Below are 20,504 nucleotides of genomic sequence, written 5' to 3' on the forward strand. Positions count from 1 at the left end.
GATACAAAACATTTATTAAGACTTTTAAAAAGAACGAACGTATATCTGTTTAACTCTAATTATAAACATAATAAATATAGTTTAATATGCATGTATATCTAGGGAGAAAATATTAATAAGACACTTTGTTTTTCATTCAAATCTTTTTTAAAGTATATATTTGAAATGTCTTGTGTATATTGTAAATAGAAACATGCATATATATTCTGAGAAATAAAATACGAGTATATTTAAACTACTATAATTTATATAGTCAATGTTTATATGATTTTCATATTTTATGCTTTGTACATATTTCCTCCCGTTTTCTTAAATGTTATGGACATATTATTTTAAACATACCACGATTCGTTTTTCATCTGCTTATGTTTTGAAAATACAAAATAGCATACCATGCATAAAAATATTAAAATAATATATCATGAAATATTTTGCATACTAAAATAAATTTTTCATATGTGAGCCATGATAAAACAAAGGTGTTTGTGGCATTTTCATTGACGTTCTTCCCTTTGTGCAACAAAGGAAATGCACTCAGAATGATATTTATTACAGTAAAATATACTGTTTAATATTAATGTTTGAAAATAACTCTTATTTGTAAAATTTGTGGCATTTTCATTGACATTCAGGATCAGTTTAACGTTAGTTTGTATGAAAAATAAAAATACATAATCTAAGAAAAAGAACTTTATATATTGTGAAATTTTAAATTATCTGGAATCACAAGCTTGTCAACCTTGTTTTTTGTATCAGAGTAACAATTATTATAGTTCGTTCTGCTTTTAGAATACATTACACGTGGTAAATTTTCTGACTATAGGTTTCCCGGCACCAGGACAAAGAGGTCCAATTTGTTTTGACTGCTCTCATTTAGGAGACAGTGAGACGTGTAACACTGTACAGTTGTGCCGATCAAACCAGGTTAATATTTTCTTTCTTTTTGTCTTCTTTCAATATGAATAATGTCAATTTTAAATCATAATTTGATTAATTTGATGAATGGTGAATGTTGTCTATAATATAAAATCTATTTCACTTTTACAATCTTTAAATTTATATTCGTAGTACATGTACTACAAATGTAATATAAAGTCACGTGACTCAAAATTCTAAAGATAACCGCACTGAAACAAAATCGCAGATTTCGTTCAATTGTAAAAGATGTTCAATAGATAACTATAGAGAGAAGCAAGTCTTTGAACAAATGTTTATATTTTATTAAGATTTGCATGGTTGATGATTAACAAACATACAAATGTAAAACAGGTTTGCATGATAGAGAAGTACGAGTGGGGCGACAGTGACTCTCACTACATCAGAGCTTGTGCAGACTCTCAGGTAACATACGTTATACTTACAGATAACATACGTTATAGTTACAGGTAACATACGTTATAGTTACAGGAAACATACGTTATAGTTACAGGTAACATACGTTATAGTTACAGATAACATACGTTATAGTTATAGGTAACATACGTTATAGTTATAGGTTAGATATTATGTTATATTTACAGAAAACATTTAGTATCGTTTCAGATAATATACGTTATAGATACAGGTAACATACGTTATAGTTACAGGTAACATACATTATAGTTACAGGTAACATACGTTAACATACGTTATAGTTGTAGGTAACATACGTTATAGTTATAGGTTAGATATTATGTTATATTTACAGAATACATTTAGTATCGTTTCAGATAACATACGTTATAGATACAGGTAACATACGTTATAGTTACAGGTAACATACATTATATTTAAAGGTAACATATGTTATAGTTCCAGGAAACATTGTTATTATTAAAGCTATATGCATATCCTCCAAGCGCAGACGTTCGTTAAAGTTAGTTTAGAAAGAATGTGTGTGTACAGAAATTATCTGTGTAGAAACCAATAAATTTAATGAAATAGATGACGAACAGCTTTTCCAATATATTTCATTTAAAATCGAAAGTGACCGATCTGTTTCTTGAACTAAATAAATATATATAAGAATATATTTATATGTGAAATTTTAAATGCAGACATGTTCAAAGAAGAGGTCAACCAATGAATTGTCAGCTCGTCACGCCCCCGTCTGCTCGCACTGTTGTCATTCTGATTTCTGTAATGACAATTGTACATCAATCCACGTGTCAGAAATAATTGGTACGTTGGTGGTTTTTAAACAAAAGCTCAGTTACCTACCAATACTTCTATCATTCCAAGTTTGAGATTTTATATAATTGGTCAATGATGTTATCATATACAACAGACTGTTAATGTTTCTTATGCCTTTGCTATATAAATTATCTTCCTTATAAAGAAACAATTTGCTTCAATCCAAAAAACTTTTAATTCTGAGGTTATTAATTATCTACGCGGATATATAATCCGTGTTTAATCAATTTTTATGTTTTTGCTACATATTGAACACTGCTATATTGGATTTCTTTTAATATTTCAGGCTAACAGATGCGAATTTTGCTGTAAAACATGTTACGAATAAAAACAAGTAACCATGCTAGATATGTGTTTGATTTAAATGTTTGTACTTTATTGTGATTTAGAAACAAACATGACAATAACTCATGGTCTGTTATACCATAGATAATTATGTTGATTACTTTTTGTATCGTTAGTCATAACAAACCAATAAAGAATCATAATTCATATGGACGGTGTTGGTAAATTTTAGACACATGCTAACATTACAGAAAATATACATTGTTCTAGAACTTAAAATTATTTTTCGTCAAGTAAATTTTCACTTTAAATCAATTTTCAAGAAATATCTTTTAAGCATATCCATTAAGCATGATACATTTTGATTGTTTTTATCAATATTTGAAATACTGATGGAAAATTTGCAAAATTTAGACCAATCCTTTGAGTAAAAATATATATGCTTAATGCCGTGACCAACACATTGCTGAAATAAATACATTTTTCAGATAAATGACTCTCACATCAAATGTTTGAAATAAACCAGTACAATATACTGAAATTTGCTAAAGAATCTCTCCAATAGTAAATATGGAAACGGACAAAAGCCCTCCCTGACATAAACTTTCCCGTCCAAAAATGATAGGTCGGACGCAAACCCTCCCATGAGATTCACAGGGCGGACAAAAGCTTCTGACAGCATGTGGCTATACCGCAATCACCCTGAACTGAGCACTGAGAGCACACATAGTTTTCATTGTTGTCAGTCATTCTGAACAAAATAAAACACGTTTTACTGCATAGAATAAGAAGATTCAAAATGTACTTATTTCAAATCTATGTATAGAGCTAAACATGCGTGATTTGACGTTCACGATTGCGGTACAAGTATAACTGGTATTGCTTTATGAAACTTATAGATTTTTGACTATCACGCATGTGACACAAATGACCCATTATAAAATAGCAAATATATTTTGGTACAGACACAAATTTTAAGACTTCAATTTAGCGTGGAAAGAAATCTAAAGATCTTGTGTGCATACGCTATCGTATAGTAAATAAAAAGAATGGTTTAGATGGTTAACATGACTATGGAAAGAGAAAGGAAGTCATGTCACTTGGCATTTCAACCAATTCCCTGAATACTGCTTTAAACTGAAGTCCAACTGTGTTGGCTTGGAACAGTTGCCATAATTCACAATTGAAAAAAATGGTAAGATTTACGCCATCACTTGTAATAATATCTTTTAAGATAGGACTTTTGACTTCCATATTCCCGGTTGATGTAAACAGTTCTGACCTTTTCAAACATTGCATAAATCAGATAATTCAATGAAATGAAATAGCTTGCAACTGCAGTCCACTCATATATTAACAATTTCCAATGTTTTACAAAGTGTTTGATAAAACGGCTCATCTACTAAAGAAGATCCATTAGTCCGTGGAAAGCTAATACTTTGCCCCGTAGACTGGCACATATCCCACAGAAAATGGTGCAGAAATAAAATACTAACGGCCATTTTCTCTCTTTCGAATTGAGCGATATTTGTCTTGAAAATGATGCGAAAAACGACGTCACGGTTACGTGGTTGTGCTGAACTGAAACATGTATGTTTTCCTCACGTCAAATTTATGTACACAACTTTTAAAATGGCGTTCCGTCGATTTGGATAGACTAATATACTTCCGCCCGATTTCGCGAAACAAGCATGGTGTAATTTATTTATGTTATCAATTAATTAAAGGAACGTTCATTCATGATTTTTTTACAGTTGATTTTTTTTCTCTTATTATTGTTAGCTCTAGTCTTCAGGCCTTTATATATTTGTGAGATATTTGTCTAAAATTAAGGCTACCAATATGAAAAAAATAGATCTTGATATTCAATGTTATATCGAAGAAAGTCCAGTATTCAAATACATAATAAACGATCTTTTTTATCATCGACTTCGCTTCAAAAACAATATGTTCACAAGTGGCAAATAAAAGCACTAAACACATACATATGGAATATATCTCTCTATTTACATGCATATTACTTTCAAAAAAGTCTGATGGCTCCTATCCCATCAGTATACTGTGCATAATTGATTATGTGATAATATATAGATGTGCAATTCACATCTTTTCATAACGTATTTCTTTGCAATTCTTTACTGATTGTGCAAACGTATAGCAGAAATGAAATGACCTAGATGATCTTATATTAAGTGTGAAAACTGACACAATTATCAGTATAAAAATGTGCCATGTCAGACAAAGTATGTTTCCGTTCATACGAGATAAGACCGAAAAGGATATCAGGTCAAATATTAAATGTTTGGCATTCTTCGAGACAAGATGTTGTTCTATATTGTTTAAATGTTTCAACGAGAATGTCAAAGTAAACTTATTGTTATATAGTGTCAACATACTGTGTTTTTATATAAATTAAAACACCATACCAAAGGTTGACACGTTCATTTACAAAATTAAACGGTCACCTGCATTTTAAACTGTAAATACACATCATAATGATCAATAAATGCATTTGTATAAAACCTCTGAAAACGGTAACTTTTGTAAAAGTCCCAGTTTTACTGTTGCATTTGAGCGATAAATCAAATATAAGTAACATACATTGCAACCCTGCAAAATGGCTTTTGTCAGCCATGTCATTTTCACGGGAGGGTTTGTCAGCCTTGTCATTTTTGGACGAGGGGGCTTTTGTCCGTTTCCCAAACCTTATGCTTCTGAATACAAAATAAAAAACCGCCGTAAATCAGTTTGTGTATATTAAACATATTTTTATATCGTAAACAGCATTTTAATGCTACTGGATTTGGACCACTTTACAGACAAACAAAAATGAATTTTGCCGTCGTATCTAGCACACAAACAACGATAAAAACACGAAACATTAACATGATAAAGTTAGGTTAACTATCTTTGTACTCTTTTACTTCTCATGACCTATATGATTACAGCAATAGACGGGACCCGAAAAGAGGTCGAATAAGCAATTTATGTATAGGTTAGAGTGCATATTGGGTGTTCTTCGTAAATAAGAAAGCTAAAAAGGAGCGGAGCTTGCGAAGCGACTGTAGCTTTCTTATTTACGAAGAACATCCAATATGCACTCTAACCGGCTTAGTGCTCCGCCCATTTTTTTCCGCCCAACACACTGCGTGACGTCACACGATAGCCTAAATGTGTATAACCATATTTGGAAGAGGTAGCGGTACACATTTTCGGGTTACGTGTTTTGCATAGCTTATTCCCGCATTCTGTCTAGGTAAATCAGACAATATCACGGTGCATATCCATATCGGTACCCTCTTTGCGAAATAATTCTCAAACGGTACCCTCTTTGAACATGCACAGGTCATTCTCTGCAAAAAACAAACCAGCGATGGATAACAATGCAGTAAAGTTTCATTGTAATAAGGAAAGGAGGTATGACACGTAGAAAAGATGTATACCACGGAACACTAGAATGTTTTATTTATGTGCTGAATTGCCATGTGCCCGATTTCCATGTACTGCAACTCCACAATAAGCTACAAAAAGTCGACATGTCTTGCCTCGCCCGTCACCTCGACATATTTTTCGGGCTGAAATGAACCTGTGGCTTGATTATATATGCATCATACATATTTATTAGGTTCATATACATGTCATCTTCAGACAAATGGCAGTATATTGTCAAAAATAAATGTAAAATTCATAAAAACACCCTACTTTCGGTTTTGCAGCGACACGGGCTGTAATATTTACATAAAAAGTAAGAAATATTACATACATACTTTGTTGGAATAAGGTGAACTTTTTATTTGGAATCTATAAAATGATACTGGTTCCGTAAGAAATAAAACATTTTTTACTGTTATTTTGCCTGTTTTCATTTCAATGAACCTCTTTTTTTAATTATACCTATATGCCGTAGTGACGATATACATGTGCGTGTACGGAAAAAACATGATGCATAAATATTGATTAGTAGGAGTAAACTTCAAGATCTCTGCACATGCGTATATTTCACTTTAGCGCTCTTCGAAACTTAGCTCCGCCCACTTGCGTTTTATAATATAAAACGTCCAGTTTATATAAAATCTGTTCTATTAAGATTTGAAACCTGAAAATTTGAAAAATCCTCGTCGGTGATTGGCTTAAAAAAATTGGCGAGCACTAATTCAATCTTAGAGACAACTATTCGAAAAACACCTTTTTATGATGAAATGGAAATTATATCAATAACCAATATAAATTTTTCTCTAAAATCTCTTTTATACAAAGTAAAAACGACTGGTCGCACAGAAAAAGTATTTGTATTTTCTGATCGCAGATCAGGAAATACAATGCTGACATTCAATATCTTCCGGACGATCCAAACAACAAGTAGTAGTTATCAAAACAGCTCAAAGCTAGCGATGTAAAGGGAAGAAATACATGTATTTTTATTCTGTTACAAGTATCCAACGAATTATAACGCATTCAACGTTTAAAAGGAGCTTTGGCTAAAGGAATTGTCAATCAATGCACAATCACAAATTACGCGGATGAATATCATTTTAATCAATGAAAATTGCTCGGCTATTTTCGTAAAGCTTCGGATTATTGTGACCGCCTAAATGAACATTTGTTTTTTAGACTTTCTGAAAAATAAAGTAAGGATGTTGACCCTAGGACAGGGGCAAAGTTAGGGCAGTCCACGATCGATAATCAATTTCTTACATAAGTTAGGGTCTTATAAATTAAGAACCCGATAATTAAATCCACGTAAACAAAGCGCTGTTTTGAGCAAACACTTTTAACAGCACGTATTACACATATAAACCTGACTGTCGAGTAGTGAAAAATTATATATATGTCGGACTGTTTTGGCGAGAAGATTTTAATTATTAACATCAGTGTTAAACAACAGGTTAACCGTGAACAAAATATTTCGAAATTAATAATGGAAATGCTAAATTTAGAATCATTTGATTTACTTTAGATTTACTTTATAACTTCCCTGTGGCCTAGGGACAACACATTCGTTTAGGAAGTCAGAGGTCTGGGGTTTCAATCCCAGTTAAAGCAGCTATTGTTTTGTTTTTTAGTGTCTTTTTAGCGCTTTTAACAATCTTTCTTAAATTCTCAGCCACGATATGCAATGATAAAGTGTGGCTGTCATAAAAATGTACATAAATGATTTCAATAATGCAAGTTTAAAACTCTGGCAATGCAAAATTCCGTATGTATTAAACTCAAACTGTTATAGCAAAAAATCTAAATGCATTCGCTGCAACTCGGTGCCCTGCAAGATGAATTATATATCAAAATAAACATATACAGGACAAGGCAGTCTGAAGGACAGCTAAATTCCCTTCCGCAGTGAACCTTTTACCAGCCACGACCTTAATATTATGCCATGCGTATCATAAGCACATAGTCTCATGATGGTGATTATTTGTGCCATGTTTTTTGAAATCTTCCATAAAGTAAACATGTTATGGAGAACATATAACCTTGGCCACATGAGTGTGGATTGTGTGATGGTGATGATAATTTGTGCCAAGTAATTTTAAAACCTTTGATTTGTCAATAAGTTATAGACCAGACATGAAAAAATATGAAGATGATATTTACATTGGGCCTTTGAGTGTGACCCTGACCTTCAGGGTTGTGACTTGATTATTGTGCTCTGCCAATGGTGTCATAATGGTGATCTTTTCTACCAAGTTATCTTAGTGCTCGCCAATTTTTTTAAGCCAATCACCGACGAGGATTTTTCAAATTTTCAGGTTTCAAATCTTAATAGAACAGATTTTATATAAACTGGACGTTTTATATTATAAAACGCAAGTGGGCGGAGCTAAGTTTCGAAGAGCGCTAAAGTGAAATATACGCATGTGCAGAGATCTTGAAGTTTACTCCTACTAATCAATTTTTATGCATCATGTTTTTTCCGTACACGCACATGTATATCGTCACTACGGCATATAGGTATAATTAAAAAAAGAGGTTCATTGAAATGAAAACAGGCAAAATAACAGTAAAAAATGTTTTATTACTTACGGAACCAGTATCATTTTATAATTTCCAAATAAAAAGTTCTCTTTATTCCAACAAAGTATGTATGTAATATTTCATACTTTTTATGTAAATATTACAGCCCGTGTCGCTGCAAAACTGAAAGTAGGATGTTTTTATGAATTTTACATTTATTTTTGAGACTATACTGCCATTTGTCCGTAGATGACATGTATATGAACATAATAAATATGTATGATGCATATATAATCAAGCCACAGGTTCATTTCAGCCCGAAAAATATGTCGAGGTGACGGGCGAGGCAAGACATGTCGACTTTTTGTAGCTTATTGTGAAGTTGCAGTACATGAAAATCGGGCACATGACAATTCAGCACATAAATAAAACATTCTAGTGTTCCGTGGTATACATCTTTTATACGTGTCATACCTCCTTTCCTTATTACAATGAAACTTTACTGCATTATTATCCATCGCTGGTTTGTTTTTGCAGAGAATGACCTGTGCATGTTCAAAGAGGGTACCGTTTGAGAATATTTCGCAAAGAGGGTACCGATATGGATATGCACCGTGATATTGTCTGATTTACCTACACTGAATGCGGAAATTAGCTATGCAAAACACGTGACCCGAAAATGTGTACCGCTACCTCTTCCAAATATGGTTATACATATTTAGGCTATCGTGTGACGTCACGCAGTGTGTTGGGCGGAGCACTAAGCCGGTTAGAGTGCATATTGGATGTTCTTCGTAAATAAGAAAGCTACAGTCGCTTCGCAAGCTCCGCTCCTTTTTAGCTTTCTTATTTACGAAGAACACCCAATATGCACTCTAACCTATACTTAACAAAAGGGCCATGATGGGTTTGAAATCGCTCATCTGTATATAGGCCTTTGGACAAAGGCCAATTTTAAATCAAGGTTTTTAATAAGAAGGTTTTTTAAGTTTTGACTATATACATAAAGGGAAAACAATGACCCTCCCCCCCGGAGGGGCCAATTTCGACCCTTGGGTTTTAATTTGAACAAACTTGTTAGACACTCACTAGAAGATATTTCTTGTTCTGTATCTAAACTCTAGCTCTTTGGGTTTTTTTTAAAGAAGATTTTTTAAGTTTTTACTATACACAAAAAAGGAAAATTTTTCTTTCGGTTGCCATGGCAACCAGAGTTCTGCTTGGAATTAAATATTTTGAACAAATTTTAAAGTTAACTACCAAAGAAACATTCCTGTGAAGTTTGGATGAAATTGGCTAAGCGGTTTATTAGGAGATGTCGTTTAAAGTAAAAGTTAGACTTTTTATTATGAAATGAAGAGTTTTTAACATTTGACCTTCAAGTGTGACCTTTACCTTGGGGGTAGCAACCCAATTATTGCGCACTGCACATCGTCTCATTATGGTGGTTACTTGTGTCAAGTTATGTTTTAAAAAAAATCTGTGGTTTAAATGTTATGGAGCGGACACGAAATGTAGACTTTTATTATAAAATGAAGAGCTTTTAACATTTCACCTTTAAGTGTGACCTTGACCTTGAGGGTAGCAACCCAATTATTACGCTCTGCACATCGACTCATTATGGTGATTACTTGTGCCAATTTATTTAAAAGAAAATTCAGTGGTTTAAACGTTATGGAGCGGACACGAAAGTGTTACGGACGGTCAGACGGACGTTCTCACAGGACAGTAATTATGTGGCTACTCTATTGTTCTCTCTCTATTGTTCTTTTTATCCACGCAAAAGAAAAAAGTCACATAAAAGCATTACGGAATGAATGACATCAAAGAGAAAGAACAGTTACCTATTGTCCCTTTAGCCACATAATTACTCTCCTGTGAGTGCGGAAGGACAGACGGACGAATGGACTGACAGACGGAGGCCTTCCTATAATCCCCTTTCCACTATGCGGAAGGGGATTAAAAATACATACAGACATACAGTATGATTTAGATTACAAAGATCAGAAAATACCACAGAGCTTGCAGCCCTTTGATTAAAATACACCCATTTTATAAAATAGGAATAAACGACCCGTGACACTAGTAATTTTCCCCTTTATGTTACAGTCGAATATAGATTGTTTCTCGAAGCAAAACATGCCAATTTTTTATTTAATCGCTATATTTTCCCCCTGAAATGCCCTGTGAACGTTTACCAAACGAACCGTTACTTAAAATCAGCTATTTCAGATCAGCTTGTTGATAAAATTTTATGTTTATGTAATGGATTGGAAGAAAGATTATAGAAAGCCATGCTATGTACCAAGCAAGCTAGATTGAAATTAATTTGGAAGTTTAATCAAATAAGTGGCTATGTTTCATTATCTGTTGTTGGTGTTTGATTTTAGCTTCTCCCATTTTACTGGTTTATTGTGTTATAGTTTTCCAGCAAGTCACAGACTGTTTTCAAATTTAAAAAAAAAATGGTGATCATTACCAATAAATCATTACATTATGCTACATTTTGAAAAGGCCTTACCTGTTAATAGAATAAATTGCCAATACATAAACAATTATACTCATGACATTAAATGTTAGTCACATACTTGATTCTTTATGTTTCTATTAACACTTAGTCTTCAGATCGATTATTGGTGTAAGGGGTCCAATACCCAATCTTGTGTTTTCCATATGAAAATCTCATATTGCATACGATGTGGGACTGCAAATATGGTAAAGGCAGCCACATACCAAAGTTACTCTTGAATAAGTTGAAGGGGATGGAAAACTAGGTTACAATTAGTAATATCAAGGTTAAAATAAATTAGTTTAAATGATAAGGTTTAGACAAAAGAGGAGCTACGGTTTTCTACGTAGAAGTTCATTGGTTTATACTATGAATAAAACAAAATATAGTTCATTGATAAGGACCCGTATAATATAGGAACTGTTGACTTAATTTCATTTATTGGCATCAACAGTCGAATTGTGTAAGCTATTCCATAGACAACTTAAAGAGGGACAGAAAAGATGAAAGGGATTCTTTGTTTCTTTTTGATATTGGTACGTAATTAAACATTGTAATATGCTATTAATTGTATCCTTAATTAGCAAAACCTTTAGAAATAATTTTAAATTAAATGAGAAATTCATTTTCATATTTTCTTAAGTTAGATATTTTCTCTTTTTTTCTTCCAAAAAACTTTTTATCATTTACTTTTTTCAAAAACCATTTATGTCCTTTTAAAGTCTTTAAAAAGTTACCCATTAGCCATTTTACATGAGTCATCTTTTGTCCTCTGGTATTTAGTACAGTAACATTAAATTGTTATTTTTGTAAAGAAGTCAAATAGTATTACCTTTTTACATTTTGCTACCTTTATTATCACAAATTGTTTCATATTCAACGATATTGTCATCACGTGATAAGCATCACATATGTTCTAATTTCATTATTATAATACCATTAAAATCATTTTTGCACTTTCTACAGAATGTAGAATTTATTCATTTCTGATGCATAATGTGCCTTTAAGTAACTTTATATCTTTAACTTAACGTGCAATCGATGTATTTAACATATGTTTGGATCAAATCGCTAGATTGTACAAATGTGTTATTTTTACCTTATCAAATGGTGCAATTATTACTAATTGTGTGTAGGCCTATGATTCGTGCTTGATAATGGTAATGGAAATGCTAAATTCATTTTTCCTTTTATGTGTATTTTATTTAACCATTCCATGATATCCTTTCAACGATCAAATAATTGTAATAAAACGTTATTGCAATGGCAGCACCTTTTACTTTCGATGATTAGATATTTATGTCCTGTGTGAAATGTGGTTCCCATATTGAATCATGTACATTGCATAATACAGGAAGTCACGTTATCAAATCAATGACGTAATTTGAACACGACTATGTCCATTTAAAAACGTTATATATTCCATGATATTGCGGCAAAATAATTGACTTCCAACGTCAGCACATGTTTTAAGCAGTTACGTGTCCATTGCCTTTTCTGGCGAAACGTTCTATTTTTCATAATGTCAACTATTTAATGCAGGAAAGAAAGCCAAAGCTATGTATGCTCTTGGCACATAACCTATTTACATAACCATACTGACTTGCACATGACGTAAAGTCCTGGAGTCACGTGCTCTGATTTATATTGTATTGTCAAGATTAAAAGTCCCTCATTTAGTGCTCATTCAGACTGAGAGGCTACACTTTGAAATTGGGGGTCTCTAGAAAATGCTTAAAATTGTGTTGGATGCTTTAAGAATACATATTTTGCTATGAATTTCTTTCATATCTTTGTTGCACTGGTTGTAGTTTGTTTTTATGTAATTCGATTCTTTAAAAAGAAAAACATTTATCAATGGTTTTTGTGTTATAAATGCAATAGAAGTTCGATAGAAATTTGACTTCATATCTTTTTCAGACTATATTAGCCAATAGCTTAGATTATTTCCTTTTGATACATTTACAGATCGCTAAATGTGCTACTTCAACAAGCCAGCAATGCAGTGCATGTAAGCAGGTTTGATTTGCTAAAGAAGAGATATTTTAATCATAAAATTTAATTTAAGATGCATTGTTTAAATCTGCACAAATATATCTGGTTATTTAAATATACCCCACCGCACTAAAATAATAATTGATTTAACACGTCCAGTCTTTTTATTTCTTTTATCAAATTAGTTATAAAACATGTTGAAAGTTGAAGATGAAACAAGATTCCTTGATGAGCAAATTCTAAGATTTAATATTTCTAGAAAAAAGAGACAAACAGAGTTGCCCTTCCTTTCAATTTCAAAATATTCACAATAGTGTAACACAATTAAAACAGATATCACATAAATGTCAAAATATATAAATTTCAGCTTCTGTCGGAAAAAGGTTTGTGTTCGGTATCATCGGTTTTGACAGCATTTACACTGGTTCATATTTACGCTTACACATCACTCCTACTGAACAAGTACAAGCACACGTCCAGATTAATGCACCGTCTTCAAATTTGGATAAAATCATAAACGTCTCAAATTATACCATTTTTGTTTTAAATTTAACTCAAGTTCAGTTTGAAGAAGGAAAAAAATTTAAAGGAATTGAAGTCATATCTGATGTGAATGTATCAGTACGCATCCTCGCTGGCGACGACTATTATTACGAAGGGTTCCTTGCTCTACCATTGACCGCGCTTGGTACTCATTATGTTGCTTTATCATACAAACCATACAGTTCATACAGCAGTGAAATTCTAGTTGTTGGGATTGAAAGCGAAACAAGTGTTTCTATATCTACAATGCTTAATGGTTATCAAGGTTCTAACACAACATTCCAATTGCAAAAATTCGAAAGTTACCAGTTCAAAGCGAATCATGACATCAGTGGAAGCGTCGTCGTTTCTTCTAAACCAGTAGCTGTCATCTCAGGATCAGCTTTGGCACAAGTCCCCTCCGGAATAGGAGATTATAAATACCTTATTGAACAGATGATCCCAACAAAATATTGGACAACAAAGTTTATAATTCCACCTATATATCCTCGTCTTTATTTCGTCCTGCGATTTTTTGCTGAACATAACAATACGGAAATACAGTATCACAACAGCACAAAACATTATGCTGTTTATTTGTCCAATAAGGATCAATGGAGGAGAATATTGTTTGCTAACTGACCCAAAGTTTTTGTCATAGCAAACCCAAACCTATTAGTAATGTCATGCAATAATGGCGTATGATGAGATTAATATGGCTGGTGCCCCCTCTTACATGTCAGATAACACCTCAAGGCATTCTTACAAATGTGTCACTCTTTATTATATTTGTTTCTCAAATATGGTTATACCTCAGGCTGATACTTTAGCTATAACAATAAACAAGAATAATGTTAGGCGACTTTATACAAAATGGACATTCTATGTCGTATTTTAACGCAAAAGAGAGTAAATGTTTCCTTCACCAACTGGATCAATATTCGTAACATTCATTCAGTTAACATTACATACAACGCGTATTACTCACTTTACACATCACAGTTGGAGGATTTGAAGTTTTTTGGAGCTGTGATATACGGAAATTTTTCCCCAATATGGGAAAACAAGCAATAGGGGAATACCCTCTTTAAACTACCCACTGTTTAAAAAACCCGGTATTTATCTTTTCTCCAGGAGGGGCCATAAAATTACTTTTTAAAATTTAAAAACGTTAGGGTCCCATTTGCTATCAGCATATGTAATGAAATCATTTTAATAAATAAACATATCTTTGGGTTTTTCTAAAAGTATTTTTTATTGGCAAAAAGTTTAAATATTTTTTTTCCGAAAAAAATTTCCCCTTTTTGAACCAATTTTTTTTAAAAAGAAATTTCGAGCCCTTTTTGCGGGGTCGGGGTTGAACTTTGTTTTGTAAATTTAAAATTTACTCAGAAAAAAAAAATTATTTTTTTATTCCGGTAAATTTAGTTACCCCTCGGGTTTCCCCCCTTTTTTTTGGGTAACTTTGCCGCAATACTTTTTGATTTTGCCATCCCCGTCACTTTGGGAAAAGCCCCCATTTTCCCCTTTTCCCAGTACCAATTTTCCCTTTTTTTTTTTGTTTTTAACAAAAAAAATTTGTGTTTTTCTATCTTTGGGTTAAATTTTTTGAAAATTAAATTTTCTTGTTTTTTTTCGTCAGTTTACCTGGCGGGAATACCTCGATGTGGGACTGTATCAACGGGCTCAAACCAAATTTAAACTAAAACCAAAACGGGGTTTCCAAACCTGGGGGGTGAAAATTTATTTTTTGGAAGGGTTAAAAAGAAAAAACCCAAAGGGAAAAAATTATGGGGTTTACATTTAAAACATTGGTTGTTATAATTTCTTTATTTTTGGGTTTTTCCCGGGTATGAAACAAAGTGTGTTTAATAAATTGAAAAAATAAAATTTAAAATTTGTGGGGGGTTTGGTAACTTTTAATTACCCAACGAAAAAATTTTCTTAAAAAAAAAAGGCGGGGGGAAATTTAATCAACTTTTGGCCATGATAGGACTAGATTTTTGTTGTTTTTTTTTAAGGACGAAAACTGAATTTTTTGGCCCAGAATTGATTTCCCATATTTTTATAAAATTTTCAAATTTTTTTTGATATCAAAATTTTTTTAAAAAAATTAAACCAATTTTTAAATTGGGCCGGGGAAACGATTTCTAAAATTATATCAAAAGGGGAAAAAAAAAACGGGGTGTTTTCAATGTGACGGAAATGGCAATTTTAAGTTTTTCCCGACAACGTTTCAAAATGCCTGGATGAAGTGGGGAAATCTTTTTTCTAAAATTTAAGAAAGTTTGCAGGGAAATCTTTTTCTTTTTTAGACTAAGTACTAAAAAATTTAAAAATGTTTTTAAATCTTTTTTAAATTTTTTTGATAATTTTCAGTTTTAAAAATTTTTACCCAAAGAATACCTGGGGAAACCCGGTTTAGTTGTTTTTAAAAAAAAAAACCTTTTTAAATAAAAGGGTTTTTTTCATTTTAAAAAAACCATTAAGTTTTTCCCCCAGAAAAGAAAAGTTGGAAAATAAATTATCTAAAAATTTAAAACCATTCGAAAAAAATTTAAAAAGCAGCCAGCAAAAATTGCAAAATTGTTTCTAAAAATGGGGTTTGTTGGGCCTTTGGGTTGGTTTTTTCATTTTAAAGGTTTTTTAAGCCTTTTTTAAAAAGCCCAAAACGTAAGGCTTTTTCTGTTTCCTTTTTGGCCCCCTTTAAAGGGGTTTTTTCCAAATTTTTTAAAAAAGGTTTAAAAAAAGCCAAAAAAAAAAAAAATTAGAATTTTTAAAAATAAATTGAACTGGGGCGTTTTTTAAACAGGAAATAAAAGGGCCAAAAAAATAGTTAAAAGGGAAAAATATATTTTAAAAAAAATCAAAAAATCGTAGTTTTATGCTTTTCTAAGGCCAAATTTTTGATTTAAAAGCTTTTTAAACGCTTTTCTTTTTTGGATAAATTTTTTTAAAATTTTAATTTAAGTATTTTTTTGGGAAAAAAGAAGTGCGCGAATGTTTCTAAAAGGGTTTCCCCAAAAAGGGAGTCTTGGTTTTACACCTACATCAAATAGAACAAAAAAAATATTTCAGTCCCATCATTTTAAAAATTACCTCTGTGGATTTCCTTTAAGGTTACCTTGCGGGGGGGTTTTCCATTTATATTGATCCCTTAAAAAATTTTTAAAATTTTTTGGAGCAAATTATGTATTTTACTTTTGGGTATGAATTTTTAACCTTTTTTTTAAATATATTTTAAAAGGGTTTTTTTTGTCCAAAGCTACACACGGGGCCGACGGTTTCCCTCTGGGACAAAGGGCGGGCTGTTTTACACCCCAATTTTATGTTTTTTTTATTCAAAGCTATTTGCCCTTTTTTGGGAATTTTTTTTAAAAGGTTTATTGGGTTTTTAAAAGATTTTTAAAAACCCCATCTATTTATAAATTTTAAGGAAAAAATTTAAAAAAATTTTTATAACTTTCGGGGTTTAAATTTTAGGTTTTTTTCCCCTTTTCCTGCCAAAGAAGGCTTTATTTTTTAAAACCTTTTTTTTTAAATTTTTTGGCCCAATTTAAATTGCCAAAAAAAAATTTGGTTTTTTTTTAAAATTTTTGTGGTTTCTTAGTTTTTCTTTTTTTGAATTTATTTTTAAACCCGATAAAAAATTTTGTATTCACAAAATCTTTCACACAAATTTAAAGTTAGGGGATGGAAGTGGTGGATTTAACCCAAAAGTTTTTTAACGGGAAAATTTTTTTAACACCATTGGGAGTTTGGGGATGATTTGGAAGATAAATAATTTTATCTAGAATGTCAAATGTTGAAATATGATATACATGTATGTGGAAATGTAATTAGTTCGATTTATAAGTTTTGTTTCCTGAACATATAATGACAATAGGAAATACGATCATATGTGTTGCGAATTGTTTATTGTTTAACATTATTTGTATGTAAGAATTCCAGACTAAAAAAGATTGAATTATTGTAAAGATATAACATTAATTCATACGTAGACGACGCTTTCACTTTAATATATTTTTGCGGATACAAAACATTTATTAAGATATTTAAAAAGAACGAAAGCGTATCTGTATAACTCTGATAATAAATATAAAATAACTATATAGTTAAATGAGAAACTACCATTTACACTTGTGATGATTGCGTTTTGCGCACGAAACTAATTATTAAAGAAAATGTGTTATTCAATGTGTTGATTGAATATAAATCCATATATACAGCTCTGGGATACCATCGAGCACTCTGTCTAGGGTTTGTTACTGACTGTTAGTGTTATTGGATTTAGTTTAAATGTATATATATATATATATATATATATATATATATATATATATATATATATATATATATATATATATATATATATATATATATATATATATATATATATAAGTCATCTAATACATGTATATCTAGGGATAACAATTTAATAAGACACTTTGCTTTCCAGTCTAATCTTTTTTAAAGTATTTTGAAATGCCTTGTGTATATTGTAAATAGAGACATGCATATATATATGAGAAATAGAATACGAGTATATTTAAACTACTATAATTTATATAGTCAATGTATATATGATTTTCATATTTTATGTTTATTTTTGTTCACATTTATCTCCTGTTTTGTTAAATGTTATTTATATATTATTTCAAACATACAACGATTCTTTTTTTCATCTGTTTATATTTTGAAAATACCAAAATAGCATAACATGCATAAAAATATTAAAAGAATATATCAGGAAATTTTTTTCATATTAAAACCAAATTGTTCATATGTGAGCCATGATAAAACAAAGGTGTTTTTTGGCATTTTCATTGACGTTCTTCCCTTTGTGCAACAAAGGAAAGGCACTCAGAATGATATTTTGACAGTAAACTATACTGTTTAATATAAATGTTTGAAAATAACTCTTATTTGTAAAATTTGTGGCATTTTCAATAACATTCAGGATCAGTTTAACTTTAGTTTGTATGAAAATAAAAATACATATTCTAAGAAAAAGAACTTTATATATTGTGAATTTTTAAATTATCTGGAATCACAAGCTTGTCAACCTTGTTTTTTTGTATCAGGGTATCAATCATTATAGTTCGTTCTTCATATAGAATACATTACACGTGGTGAATTTTCTGACTGTAGGTTTCCCGGCACCTGGACACAGAGGTCCGATTTGTTTTGACTGTACTCATTTAGGAGACAGTGAGACGTGTAACACAGTACAGTTGTGCCGATCTAACCAGGTTAATATTTGCTTTCTTTTTGTCTTCTTTCAATATGAATAATGTCAATTTTAAATCATAATTTGATTAATTTGATGAATGGTGAATGTTGTCTATAATGTAAAATCTATTTAATTTTTACAATCTTTAAATGTATATTCGTAGTACATGTATTTCAAATGTACCTCATGTTTAAAGTCACGTGACGCTAAATTCTAGAGATAAAAATCGCAGATTTCGTTGAATTGTAAAAGATGTTCAATAGATAACTATAGAGAGAGGCAAGTCTTTGAACAAATGTTTATATTTTATTAAGATTTGCATGGTTGATGATTAACAAACATACAAATGTAAAACAGGTTTGCATGATAGAGAAGTACGAGTGGGGCGACAGTGACTCTCACTACATGAGAGCTTGTGCAGACTCTCAGGTAACATACGTTATAGTTACAGGTAACATACGTTATAGTTACAGGTAACATACGTTATAGTTATAGGTAACATACGTTATAGTTACAGGTAACATACGTTATAGTTACAGGTAACATACATTATAGTTGTAGGTAACATACGTTATAGTTGTAGGTAAAATACGTTATAGTTATAGGAAACATACGTTATAGTTGTAGGTAACATACGTTATAGTTACAGGTAACATACGTTATAGTTGTAGGTAACATACGTTATAGTTGTAGGTTAGATATTGTGTTATATTTACAGAATACATTTAGTATAGTTTCAGATAACATACGTTATAGATACAGGTAACATACGTTATAGTTACAGGTAACATACATTATATTTAAAGGTAACATATGTTATAGTTCCAGGAAACATTGTTATTATTAAAGCTATATGCATATCCTCCAAGCGCAGACGTTCGTTAAAGTTAGTTTAGAAAGAATGTGTGTGTACAGAAATTATCTGTGTAGAAACCAATAAATTTAATAAAATAGATGACGATCAGCTTTTCCAATATATTTCATTTAAAATCGAAAGTGACCGATCTGTTTCTTAAACTAAATAAATATATATAAGAATATATTTATATGTGAAATTTTAAATGCAGACATGTTCAAAGAAGAGGTCAACCAATGAATTGTCAGCTCGTCACGCCCCCGTCTGCTCGCACTGTTGTCATTCTGATTTCTGTAATGACAACTGTACATCAATCCACGTGTCTGAAATAATTGGTACGTTGGTGGTTTTTAAACAAAGTTCAGTTACCTACCCATACTTCTGTCTTTCCAAGTTTGAGATTTTATATAATTGGTCAATGATGTTATCATATACAACAGACTGTTAATGTTTTTTATGTCTTTGCTATATAAATTATCTTCCTTATAAAGAAAAAATTTGCTTCCGTCAAAAACTTTAAATTCTGAGGTTATTAATTATCTACGCGGATATTATCCGTGTTTAATCTATCTTCCTGTTTTACTTCATATTGAACACTGCTTTATTGGATTTCTTTTAATATTTCAGGCTAACAGATGTGAATTTTGCTGTAAAACATGTTACAAATAAAAAAAAAGTAACCATGCTAGATATTTGTTTAATATTGATTTAAATGTTTGTACTTTATTGTGATTTCGAAACAAACATGACAATAACTCATAGTCTGTTATACCATATAGATAATTATGTTGATTATTTTTTGTATCATTCACGATAACAAACCAAGAAAAAATCATAATTCATATGGACGGCGTTGGTAAGTTTTAGTTACATGCCAACATTACAGAAAATATATATTGTTCTAGAACTTAAAATTCTTTTTCATCAAGTTAATTTTCTCTCTTAATCAATTCTCAAGAAATGTCTTTTAAGCATTCTAT

The 20,504-nt window shown here is 31.2% G+C and overlaps 2 protein-coding genes across 3 annotated transcripts in view; both read left to right on the forward strand.

The window, feature by feature from the left end:
* Positions 1-20,209, forward strand: part of LOC132739566 (uncharacterized) — a 39,698-nt gene extending 19,489 nt beyond the window's left edge. For both annotated transcript variants that reach the window (XM_060727281.1, XM_060727280.1), the window contains exons 8-11: positions 18,587-18,687; positions 19,026-19,097; positions 19,736-19,859; positions 20,152-20,209. In XM_060727281.1, the coding sequence (XP_060583264.1) occupies positions 18,587-18,687; positions 19,026-19,097; positions 19,736-19,859; positions 20,152-20,156 (302 nt within the window). In that variant the 3' untranslated portion in view covers positions 20,157-20,209. The remainder of the gene's footprint in view (positions 1-18,586; positions 18,688-19,025; positions 19,098-19,735; positions 19,860-20,151) is intronic.
* Positions 11,354-14,077, forward strand: LOC132739565 (IgGFc-binding protein-like). Its single transcript, XM_060727279.1, has 3 exons — positions 11,354-11,454; positions 12,887-12,929; positions 13,281-14,077. The coding sequence occupies exons 1-3, from the start codon at positions 11,422-11,424 to the stop codon at positions 14,075-14,077; spliced, it is 873 nt and encodes a 290-aa protein (XP_060583262.1). The 5' UTR covers positions 11,354-11,421.
* Positions 20,210-20,504: the final 295 nt, after the last annotated feature.

This window comes from Ruditapes philippinarum, unplaced genomic scaffold (genome assembly GCF_026571515.1).
Source record: "Ruditapes philippinarum isolate M1 unplaced genomic scaffold, ASM2657151v2 ctg3695_1_1_1_1, whole genome shotgun sequence".
Lineage (NCBI taxonomy): Eukaryota > Metazoa > Mollusca > Bivalvia > Venerida > Veneridae > Ruditapes > Ruditapes philippinarum.

Bases quoted from the DNA above. Each gene is read 5' to 3' on its own strand.
- LOC132739565 (XM_060727279.1), top strand. From the start codon at position 11,422: ATGAAAGGGATTCTTTGTTTCTTTTTGATATTG. The intron at 11,455-12,886 runs GTACGTAATTAA...ATACATTTACAG, and splicing joins TTTGTTTCTTTTTGATATTG to ATCGCTAAATGTGCTACTTC. The intron at 12,930-13,280 runs GTAAGCAGGTTT...TATAAATTTCAG, and splicing joins AAGCCAGCAATGCAGTGCAT to CTTCTGTCGGAAAAAGGTTT.